This window comes from Vipera ursinii (genome assembly GCF_947247035.1).
Source record: "Vipera ursinii genome assembly, chromosome: 3".
Lineage (NCBI taxonomy): Eukaryota > Metazoa > Chordata > Lepidosauria > Squamata > Viperidae > Vipera > Vipera ursinii.
The window spans coordinates 20,346,230-20,358,289 of NC_139516.1; the positions used below are offsets into that span (position 1 = coordinate 20,346,230).

General features: G+C 44.5%; 1 protein-coding gene and 1 long non-coding RNA gene across 2 annotated transcripts in view; one reads left to right on the forward strand and one right to left on the reverse strand.

Annotated features, from left to right (window-relative positions):
* LOC310637163 overlaps nucleotides 1-12,060 on the forward strand; it is a 554,476-nt gene that overhangs the window by 283,581 nt on the left and 258,835 nt on the right. The gene's annotated exons all lie outside the window — the stretch shown is intronic.
* SNAI1 (snail family transcriptional repressor 1) lies at nucleotides 5,482-9,551 on the reverse strand (the record flags this gene model as incomplete). The annotated part of the gene is made up of 3 exons (XM_083358578.1): nucleotides 9,356-9,551; nucleotides 8,055-8,576; nucleotides 5,482-5,663 (listed from the first exon to the last, which is right to left on the reverse strand). Exons 1-3 carry the CDS (start codon nucleotides 9,432-9,434, stop codon nucleotides 5,482-5,484), a joined length of 783 nt encoding a protein of 260 aa, XP_083214704.1. The 5' UTR covers nucleotides 9,435-9,551.

The window sequence follows — 12,060 nt, forward strand, 5'->3', positions numbered from 1 at the left end:
CCCAAAAATACTGCTGTGATCCAGCCCATTCAATCTGTCAATCTGTTTTATAAAACATCATCTTCCATTTGAACATGCACTTTATATTGCTTCAACTTATAATGCACCCATGCTCCTTGGTGCATCAATGCAATTAGCTTAAACAGGAATAGCAGTAAGAGCCATCTTATAATAAAAAAAAACAAATAAAACACCTTCCCCCAATCTATCGAACTAGCTCTTTATTTTGTCAGTTGAAGTTTTATAGTATTCTTGCAAGCTTGAAATGATTGGAAAGATTTATGATATCCAGCCAGATTTATAAGTTTCTCAGAACAATTGTGTTAGACACAGCTTGAAATCCAGTCATATCCATATTTCCCTTCTATGTGATTGGTTTCATTACTCAGACACACACAAATGGTTTTGTGCTTCCACATAATTATGTGTAAAGGCTGCTTGGAGTATAATATCCAGCCAGCCTATGGAAAAGAACCCAAAATAGGAAGTAGCCAACCTCTTATTCCTACTCTTCATTTTTCTGGGTTATCTATTTATGAGGAGGAATGAAAAAAATGAAAAAGCCAGTCAGCCATTGTTGGGGAAATGACAAAATAATCCCTTTATTTAATGGTGAACGTCTGGAAGATGAACCACAGAAGTGGAGAAAAAAGTGCAGTTCCTGCCAACAAAAAGCTATCCTGCCTTGCAAGGGAAATATGACAAACCTATATTCTCAGTGTTTGTTCTTAAGTGGAAGCTAAGTTGAATAACTTTCTGAGTTAGTCAAGCCATTGAGTTCTAAAAAGCCTACAGTGTAGTGAGGACAGACAAGAACAGTACTAGCCATCTTTTGATGTAGAAGGTCTCTAAGTATAGTTGAGATAGACTTTCAGTTTAATCGTCGTCAAAACAGTCCTTCTGTTTATCTTGGAGGACACACACATACCCAAACAACTGAGAAACCTAAAATTATCTTGGTAAAGATCCAGCAGAAGAGGGAGAAGACCTCTTTCTGCTTCCTTCTGGGAAAAGAGAAATACTACACTATCTCCACGGTTGGTATAAGGTCCTTTCCAAGGATACTTGGCTATCCCCTGATGGAGGCTGAATGTTGAACTAGATGGACCTTTGGGATGAATGGACAAAACAATACTACTTTCTTTTTCTCCTTCCCTCCCCATCCTAATCTTTCTCTCATAAGTCAGTGGGAAGACAGCCAGTAGAAGTTTGGCTCAGACTTTTAAATTGTGATGTTTGGAAGAAGTACTTTCTGACTAGCCATTTCATAATTGCAGAAATCCCCATATTCACAAAAGGAACCCCAGGGAAAATTCATGATTTGGCTTCTGATGACCTGATTAAGTAACTCTCAAAGCACTGATTTAATATTTCTCCCATTAAAGTCCTAGGGAGAGAATTCCAGCCAAACATTTAGACCTCCCTTGCAAAAAGAGAGACTAGTGTAACTCAAGCTTGTACACCTGATTGGTTGCACTCTGTAAAGTAGGAGAATTGGAGCTGCAGAAAGCCCACCAACAGAGAATCATAAATTATTCATCAGCAGCCATTTTATGTAGACAAGTTACAATTGGAGCAATGCAACAAGTATCCATTTCATCAAGCAAATATGTAAGTCCTTCAAACTGCAGTCAACTAATGACACATATATATTTCTCAGTGAAATAGCAATGGCCTTGGTGGTCTACTGTTGAGGCAAAGCACAAAGAATTTTCACTCTTCAAGAAGCCACACTGTCTAGTTCAGTGAACTGTAGAAGAAGCTAATGCCAGTCTTACCAGATAGAAGACCCGGTCAGATAAGGTAATGCTACTTTATTATAAAGCTACATTAACAGAATGTTGCAAGCAGAATTCTCTCATTGTCACCTTTACAGTCTGAGAACTTAGGGAAGAGTCCCTTCTCAACCTCTTTCTCTACCCACTATGCAACCGTGGGCTGTGCTACCTCTTATCCTATTGTTCTCTCAGCATCGTCTCTTCTTCCTGTCTCCCAAAGTCATTCCCACCTATCATTACTATCGTTTTGGTGGTTTTGAAAGTAAACAGTGAAAGTGAAAACTCTGTGTTAATTTTAAATAGCTAAAATATATTGTTGACCAATGTGTTTACTGAACTTACAGTTCACAACAAAGAAGTTAAGATGGTACATCATTTAGTTTCTTAGGCTCAAGAATAGATAGATGAGCCACATACTGGAAAAATAAAGAGAAATATTAATGACAATTTTAGATAGCATTACAAAAGGTTAAAGATAGTTATGTGACAGCAGGGATCAGAATAGTTAAGTGCAGGTTTTCTTAGTGGTATTTGCATAGCTGTGAAAGACTGGCATTGAGAAAAAAAGAAGATTGACACTTTAGTATTATGGATCTGGAGGTCCAGTACTTACTAAGAGTACTATAGACTGAAAGAACAAGCTAATTCAATTGTGGACTAAATACCAATTGATTTCTCCCTTGAAGTGATGATACAGAAACAGAAACTTAAAAACACTGGTCACCTGATATGAATGAACTAGAAAAATCTTGGAGCTACAGTGCTTGGGAACCATATGCAGTTTGTGACCTTAAACTTGGATACAGAATTCAAGCTGATGGTGCTGATGATGTTATTATTTTTTCTTCTTTTGCTGCCCATCTTGCTTTGAATTAACTCTGGGCAGCTTACAACATTAAATGTTACCTAGTTTACCAACGAAATGTCTGTAGGAAAACAACCAAGCTCAGAGAGCACCAAGGTGGCCACAGTTCAAACTTTACTCAACAAGAGGTTAAGACTGACCTTCTAGACTGCATGGAGGGAATGTTCTCAAAGGACTGAGTGCCAGCTAGAGAAAGTGGGTGGTGGAAAGAGATGACATGAGGTTGGATAAAATGGTCATTTTGGATAGGGGATTTTAGGAGGATGAAGACAATTAGGGGACAAGTTAGAAAAGCTATCAATCAATTAGCCAGATCATCACACAATGGTGAGATACCGTAGATGGCTAAGGGGAGTGGCTGTAATGTAGATTGCCCAGGCTTGGAAGAAGCCAAAGAGGCCACAGGAGGTTGAGGGAGGAATAGGGACAGGAACATGACATATTGGGATTTAGGTTGGCCATTTCAGAGGAAGAGGGAATTTACTGTCCCACTGTCCCTTTTCCAGTCCTAATGCCTCATTTTGTGATGCTGGAAGCTGAATTGTTGGCACCCTTAGCCTCAGACTGATCCACCAAACATCAGGTCTGTCTGCTCTCTTCCATGATTTAACTGGTGTATGTGGGGGGAGGTAGATCTGGAATGTATTATTGAGACCTACCCAGCTAAGGAAGAGTTTCCTTGTAAACAATTTGTCTGACAAAGATTTATAGAGGCTAGAGAGGTGGTTGGTCTTCCAGGAAACTTGAGTAGTAATCAAGTAATCCTGCACTGCAAGTAAGTTTTTGCATTTGAAGCCGAGTATTAGATCTGGCCCACAGTGCCTCTGGTTTTCATGAAAATGTAAAATGAAAAACAAAAATCAGAGAATAGGGCTAAAAATTCAGGGGAAGAGAGTTGTTGAAAGACCTAAAGTGCACCCCACCCCACTCAGCTTGATGATAAATCTTGATAGGTAAGATTACAAGTTCACTCGTAACCACTTCCAAATAGGGTTGGCAAAGATTCCTGTCTGAAATCCTAGGGAGATGTAGCTAATCAGGAAACAACACATAGGTCAACAGTACGTTTTGCTACAAATCTGGTTCCTTTGATTTATATTATATCTTAAGTGCAATTGTTATCTCACTTACAAAATTTGGACAATCTTTCACCGCATTCCTTCACAGGCATACACTGGGAAGCAGCCTATTGGCTGGGATGGGAGGCAAAAGTGAGCAGTGATTCCCAACACTGTCCAATGGATCCACTGATATTCTGGAATAAGCTCCTAGCATCCCAATCAAAGTATTTGATGTTAGTTGCAAATCATTTGTAGAGTGCTACTCACACCTGCCAATTCCTGAATCATGGCAAATGGGTAAACAAATGTACAGCGAAGAAAGTGCACAAAACCAAATTATAAATTACCCTTTTTATTGAATATCAATAAATTGTATATAATTATATATAAAAAGTATTTTTTTTAAAATTCAGTACAAAATTGTGGCACAAAAATATATAAATACCAGTGTACCTTTGAAATGTAAACATACCCTTTTGTTTTTTCATCTTTTGTTGTTGTTGATGTGGAAACAATGTACAAAAGAAATGCATTCAGGAGGCACCTGTCAATAACCTTAAGTAGCTCTTTTGGCACACACCTGTCAATGGGGCAGCCTTCCCTGCCCGGGCGGCTATTGAATCGCTTGACAAGTGCCTGCTATTAGTCACAGTTCTTTTGAAAAAAGCAGTTGTTAAAAGAAGTCATATTAACAGGTGCTTGAGTGCATAGCTGCTCTTGTAAACAGGACCCTTGCTTTGAATGGCTACCCAGTGCCTTCTGCAGACATGAGTCTTTGAAGCATTGCGGAATTATCCCTCTGCTGACCCAGAACTAATGAAATACTGTATCCCTGCATAGCTGCCCTAAGGAGGGTCCAGACACAATATGAGGAGCAACGGAGAGTTTGAGGTGATTGGGGGGGGGACAGCGTTAACACTTAAGCTTTTTGCCCTTTGTTTAGAGGCATATCAATTCAGGGTCATGGGTTACTGTGAATCTTTTATTCCGGTCATCTTTTTAAGGATAAAAATGACTGACCTTTCGGGCAAGGTAGGCAAAATATTTTTCCCATTTGTAAAACAGTAGTGAATGCTATTTAGATGGCTTTGAAGAAGCTGGGAAAAATTCTGAAGGGAGAGGACTCAATGGCTGTTAAGATATGAAAGCCGGTATGGATTTCCATTATTGATGGCAGTAAACTCTGTGAGTATCAGTTGCGGTGGGGGGGAGGAGGGGGGCAGGAGAAAAGAGTAAGCATTATCCCTACAAGTTGTTGCCTACAAGTTCCAGAAGGACGTATCCCCGACCCCACTTGAGGAGCAGCTCCACAAGATGCTTTTAGCCACATGTCAGCTTTTGGAGACGCTGTTCCCGTATTGGTACCCTGCAGACTGTGGGCTCTAACATACCGAATTCCCTGACAAAAATTCCATTTCTAAAAATTCTGGGGACATTTGTCCGACCCATCTGGAAGGCACCAGCTTTTAGAAGCTCATTTCTTTTTTTAAAAAACCATCCTATGTTGTTTGGCAACCCATCATTTCTGATGAAGCAATGGTCTTGCATGGGCTTGAACCACCTTTTAGGGCCAGGGAATGGAATACAAAAGCAAATCAAGTTTGAAAAATTCTCTGGAAGACAGAGTGAAAGAAGCATTGTGTATGATGCTTTAAGGCCTGAAAGCAGCTGGAAACAACCAGACTTCAATATAAGCTGTTTGTGGCAGCTCAGCAGAACTATTTTCCTAGGGACACTAGTTACAATACATGGCTTTGCACGGAGGAGTCCATGGTATTCAACGGGTTCCAATGCAGCCTGTTTCTTCATGTTTGTGGAGAAGTGACATGCGAGAGAAAGTCCGGGAGCAAGTTTTACACTGATACTTCTTAACATCTGAATGAGTCTGCAGATGAGCACGGAGATTGGAGCGATCAGCAAAGGCCCGGCTACAGTGTGTGCAGGAAAATGGCTTTTCCCCTAGAAAGATAAAATAAAAAGGGTCATCAGACTGAATCTTGACAAAACATGTGACAGAAAAATCACTTCCTGGCCCTTTATATCACTTTCCCAATCTCTCACTACTATAAGTAAAATAGTAGTGTTTATGGAAATGCAAGCATTCATCCCAGGTTTAAGCAAATTTCTAGAACACAATTCATAGTTCAGAAATAAATTATGCTTGAAACATCAGATACATAAATGGTTTTGTATTCAAGACATTAGCCCAGGTTTAAAACTGACCCATGCTGGATTCTAAAATAAAGAGAGAAAAACCAAGTCTCTTTATTTCAAAGGACAAAAAGCAGGGCCTGAATTTTGAAGCTGGATTGTGCTTATCATTGTGTGTGCTCAAAAAGCTAAGAAAAGTTGTCTGTTCTTGGGTGGGAGACCACCAAGTAATGCATATTACTAGGTTGCAGGTTAAGCCCTCCTTCCCCAAGTCTTGCCAAAATAATGTCCAAGTTGTCAACAAAAATCCACCTGGCGTCAGGAAGATTTTACTTTTATTCTAATGGAGCTTCAAGTAAGTTTGTAGGGAACTCCAAGATCCTATGCATACAGTATTTATCTGGAGAATAACATCCTTAGATACCAAAGGTGCTTACTTTAAGAATACATGTATTGCACTGGTCTACATAGGATACGTTGACAAAGAGCTCCCAGCATTGGTACCAAATGCCCTCTTCTGCCAACTTAGGGCAGCAAAACCTGAAACATTCATTGCATCCCCATTCCAATATAACTATATCCTTTCCAGATTTTCCTCCTCCTTTCCTTCCTCTCCCTCCCCCCTCCTTCAAGCCTCAACCACTAAAGCCGGGTTGAATTCCTGAATGGGGAAAATTCTTCTGGAGCTCACCAACAGGCTGCTCGATTTGGAAAGCACAATTAAGTCTTTCTGGCTTCCTTCAGGCAGTCATCTTTAGGACTTTTAAAAGGGTGTGAAATCGGCACTAAGTAACAATTAAAGGATCCTGCCCCCTCCACCCGCCCAACACAAAAGCTGCTTGGGGGGAAAAGCATTGTAAATGTGATACTCCTTGGATTAAACACTCAAAAAGCCACAGCTGTGGAATCTGGTGCTGAGCCTGGGGCGTTACAGTAACAGGTGCAGGAAGGGAAGAGCAAACCCAGGTTCCTGAGAGCACCTGCCAAGGCAGCTCCCTGCTTCGAAAAGCCCTTCCCCACCATTTCCACGGTCCCATTAGGCAAACAATGCTGGAATGAAGCATCTCCCAACACCAACTTTTTGTGCCCAGAAGGCAGCATATCCTGCTTGCACCAGGGAAGGCGTCAGATATCAGAGGGAGCTTTCAGAGGCCTTCCATGTAGGAAAAATGAGGAAGTAGGCTGTTTCCCCTCCCTCCCTGCAAATGTATGGCCCATGTTTAGCACTATCTTTTATATACTGGAGGTTAGACAAGAAAGAAGAGGGGGGAATAGGAGAGACCTTGCAGAGGGTTGAAATGCAAATATAAGCAAGGGAAATAGAGGAGAGGGTTTGGCACTGGCTGCCCTGCATTAGACTGCAATGCTCACAAGCCCTTTCAGTGCAACCCCAACCCCCTCCCCTCCCCCCCACACACATTGTGTGTGCTTGGAATGACTCAAGGCTGATTCACATGATGGAGTGCCTGCTGAGCTGGCTTCAGTCTTTTTTCAAACTAAGTAGGCATGATGATGTGGCTGTGAAATCATTACCCCAGGACCACTCCAAATCTTATGTAAACTAACAAAACAATGGGAAAAGGGTGGGAGTTGTAACCAGGTAGCTGCTTTAGGATGGTAGTATTTACAGGAATACCCATTTTCTATGCTTACAGAACATCTAGAGCCATCATCTAATCACATGGCCTGCATTCACACATGCTAGAAGGTTGGTTAATTTTTGGATCAATTTGTTGTACAAAGGTCTGTGGCCCGAGTAATAAAGATACTGAGAAACAAATCTAGATTTGCTTACAAAGGTATCGTAGCTTTGCAGGATACCCTTTATCCATGATTATGTGGACTTACCCTGCAGATTAAACTATGAATTAATTGAACTTTATATTAACACACTGTCCTATAGTGTTGTGCAAATATAGCCACTGAATGCAAAAAGGGAGTCCAAAATCAATTAAGTCATGTTAGTCCAAACAGGGTGGATTTCAGGCAAATCTGTTTTTTAAAAGGTCTTAATTAAAACAGGATTTGTTTTTTTTCCAGAGAAACACCATTTGGAGCACCTTATCTCCTCTGATAAGCCACAGGCAGTGTTGACGTGAAACAGGTTACAAGCAAGGTAGAGAGGACTGGGGCTAGAGAAAAAGATAAGAGAGGAAGATAACAAGGACCAGACACACAAACAGAAGAATTCAGCTTTACCAGTGTGCGTTCTGATGTGGCCCTGCAGGAGCCATGGCCTTGAGAATGCTTTGCCACAGATTTTGCACACACAGGGCAAGGTATGGCTTCGGATGTGCATCTTGAGAGCCCCCAAGCTCACATATTCCTTTTCACAATATTTACAGCTGAAAGATTTCCTGGTCTGGGAATCGCAATGCAACTGTCTGTGCTTGGAAAGGCCAGCAAAAGTTGAGTAGGACTTGCTGCACTGACTGCAGTGGAATTTCTCGGCTTCCGTGGCAGAGGAGGCTGGGCTGGGCGGGTCAGAGCTGGTCTTGCCATCCTCCTCTTCACTCGACAAGGAGGTCAGGTCCAGGGGCTTGGAATCAGGGCTGGGTGGAGAAGCTGCACTTTTCTTGTACTCCGATTCCGAGGCGAAGAAGTTGGAGAACAGCCCAGTGTCCCAGGCTAGAGGAGGGTAGTAAGAGCCAGCACTCAAGAGATCTGGTTGAGGGATGACAGACAAGGGATACTTGTCGTACAAAAATGGAGAGACGATCACTGCAAAATAGACCCAAGAAAATCTATTAGAGAAAAAAAAATCCTGCAGAACTGGACACAACCCTACCTCTTTTTGAAATCGGTTGGCTTTTGGCATGCTCAGAGAGCCCTTGGACAAGTTCTCTGGGCATATATATGCAAAGGGCCAGAAATCTGACGAACAAAATCTTAAAACATCCTTTCCAGTTGGAATTAGCTACAGAGGGAGGCCAAAGATAGCAAAACCCTACAGCACCACCCCCCACTCCTTGGAAGGACCGAAACTTCTCTAGCTTCAGGCCGGTTGAAACAGTCGTGGCACAAAGGCTGACGGGACTTGGGAGTTTTGCGTTACCAAGTCAAAAGCAGCTGGTTTGGAAAGCATTCCATCGCAGCAGAGCTCTTCGGAAGGAAGGCCCGCTGAGTTCAAAGGGATTTATTCCCAATTTACTACTTGTGGGAGCTTGTTTCGCGGTCTTCAAGCCGAGCCCGACTGGATGGCACCTAACTAACCTAAAACCAGGATTACTTCTTCCCTAATTGCTAGATAGGATCCGCCGCTCCGCGTCCTCCGCAAGGAGGCGATCCACACGTTTGCCTCCCCGAGTTATTAGCGGGAAACTTTCAGCAGGAGCCGCTGCGCTGAATCTGGCACCCACCCACCAATGCAAGCCCGTCTTCGACGAGGCGTTTTGAGTTGGCCAGTCCTCCCCCCACCCACCCACCCCCGTAAGCACTGCCGGAGCCCCCACACCAGCGCCACGCCACCCTCTCTCTCTTTTCCCGGGCGCAGCGCCTACCCGTCTGGCTTTCCAATTCGCTGTAATTGGGTTTCTTGCTGGCCGAAAAGTGTTTCTTGACGAGGAAGGAACGCGGCATCTTTCCGGCGATGCGGCTCCGATCCAGGCTAGTGCGGGAAAAGAACTGCAGTCGCGCCGCTCGCTTCTTCTTCTTCTTTCCCAAATAAACCCGGATCCTCCCTCCGCCACTCGCCAGGCCGCTGCGATGTAAGCAATTGGAGCGGCTCAGCCACGGGCTAATATGGGCCGAGCGGCAGGTGGGCGAGGCCGACCCGCCTCCCCCCTTCTCCGTGTCACTTGGCAGCCAATCGACAAAGGCGGGGAGGGGTCCAGCTGCGAGTCTCTTCCAGCAGGTGCTCCGCAAACAAAACCCACCGGCGAGGTTGACGGCTCGTCTGAGCTTGCCAGACCTCTCGCCGATGCCGTGGGGGAAAAGTCAGGCCTGGAGATCTGGCCACGTAACCTTCTCTCGGAGGTGGGATAAAAACCCGTCAGTGGGTCGGCTCGGCTCGGGAAAGTGAGAGCAAGTTTGCGCGCGCGTGTGTACGCGTGTCAGGATCAGCGTTCAGTATTCCATTCCCCTCCCCCGCGAAGCCTTACCGTACGTGTCAACCCTTCCTGTCTGAGCGACTGTTCGCGTGTCCATTCCCCTAACTGAAGCACGTGGAGCGCTTGCAAGCTTTTCTCAGCCCGGCGCTTTTAACCGTGTTTGGGACTATCGCTCCCATCATCCCCACCCTTGCCTTCAGGCTGGGCCGCCTCTTCCCGTCCCAACGCACAACGGCTTGCAGGGTTAGGAAAACTTAAAGAGCACAAAGGAATCAACCCCCCCCCCAAGCCTACATCCGCTCGTGTCTCCTGGGAGGCATCGTCCCATGATCGCCACCCTTATTTCGGGAGCCTCCGGCGTGGGGGGGGGGCGGCAGGGGAGGAAGGGGAACAGAAGAAACAAAGGTGCGACCTTTCCTGGCGCGTTTTCGGAGGAATGGAAGCAGGGGCTCCCGATCTCCCCCTCCTCCAAGCTAAGAAAAGAGGTCTTTGAAACGCGGGGTCAGCATTTATCTGCAAAGGAGGAGGAAAGCGGAGCGAAATCGCCGCCTCGATGCCGTAGAGGGGAAATGACGACGCCCCTCCCCGATTTCTTTTCTTTCTTTCTTCCTTTTTTTTAAAGAGGCGATCCCGCAAGCCCGTGCCGCGGTTGTCCGAAACGGGAACCGCCCGCCGACCATTTTCTTGCAGGGAAAAATGCAAAGCTTTTACCCTCTCGATATCTTCCTCATTTCTCTCTCTCTCTCTCTCTCTCTCTCTCACACACACACACACACACACAAAATTTCCATCCTCCCGGGCCATAACGGGTCTTCCGCGCCAGCCCTCGCGAGTTTTTCCCTCTCCGGTCGGGGTTTTGAGGACAGGCGCGGAGTTGCTGGGACGGCAGGACGAGCGAATCCCCGCGAGGTTGTTGCCCGTCTGTCCGCAATCCGCACGTGCTTTTTTTTTTTTGCACTGAATTGGAGAAAAGTCGATTGTGGGCGAACAGAAAGTAAGGGTTGCGGGGACCTGAGTTCTCACGGCTGGTTTATTCAACAGGTGGTGCTGGCCCTTGGAACCTAAGTTAATGTCTAAATCCAACTAAACCGGCTCCCTTGTTCCAGCTGGGTTCTCGCCTGAGGGATGTATATTGGGAAGTCTGACACATGGTTCCTAAACCGGTGGGGCACAGAATATTGGGAAGTCTGACACATCTGTGGGCACCAGGTTGGGGAAACCGGGATAAAATGCTTGCCTTTCTCTAGGAAACGTTATGTAATGGTTGGTGAGTTTGGGAGGTTTATTACAGTATCGACTGTTGGAATATAGAAATTAAGCTTACACATATAGAGATGATAAGCAGGGGTCTTCAAACTTGGCCCTTTTATGACTTGTGGACTTCAACTCCCAGAATTCCTCAGCCAGCTTTGCTGGCTGAGGAATTCTGGGAGTTGAAGTCCACAAGTCATAAAAGGGCCAGGTTTGAAGACCCCTGATTTAATGGATTGTTATATATACGAATGAGGCACCAGGAACTAAAGGAAGCCTTGCAGTACTGTTAGAATGTCTTCATTTGGCTCTCCACAAGGCCACGAGCGCCCTCTCCAGGGCTCCTTCGGCAAAGCCCCCGAATCATGGTCAGAAGTGAAACATTTAGCAGAATTAACACTTTTTTATATTAAGCCCACCAGGTACCTAAAGTAGGATCACAGCCTCAACCGGTTTGCTTTGGACTTCTAGTGAAATCAACTTTAATACTCTTAATATTGGCCAATATTGTCCTGGATTTGTTACTTGGTTAAGAACGGATTGCTTATATACCATAAGAACCAATCATTCTTTCCCTAATTAAAGTATGCAGAAGACTTCACATTAAAACTTTATCCTAATGTGTACTTTCTGTTCAGGGTGTTCAAGATGATATTGTGGATACACTGGTTTGGATTCTTGGTGACAAAATGGGTCTTTTCCACCTCTAACATTCCATGATCAGCCAGGTATTGAAACTGTTTCCCTATTTCCCTTTGTCCTGCGGGTATCAGGGAAGACAGTTATTAAAATGACAATGGAGGGAGGGGGAACTGGAGGTCAGTTTGACAAGGTGGCACTCTGTTTATGTTAAATAGCCCCAGTTGCAAGCAAAATTCAGCTTGCACACTGTGACTTCAAACAAG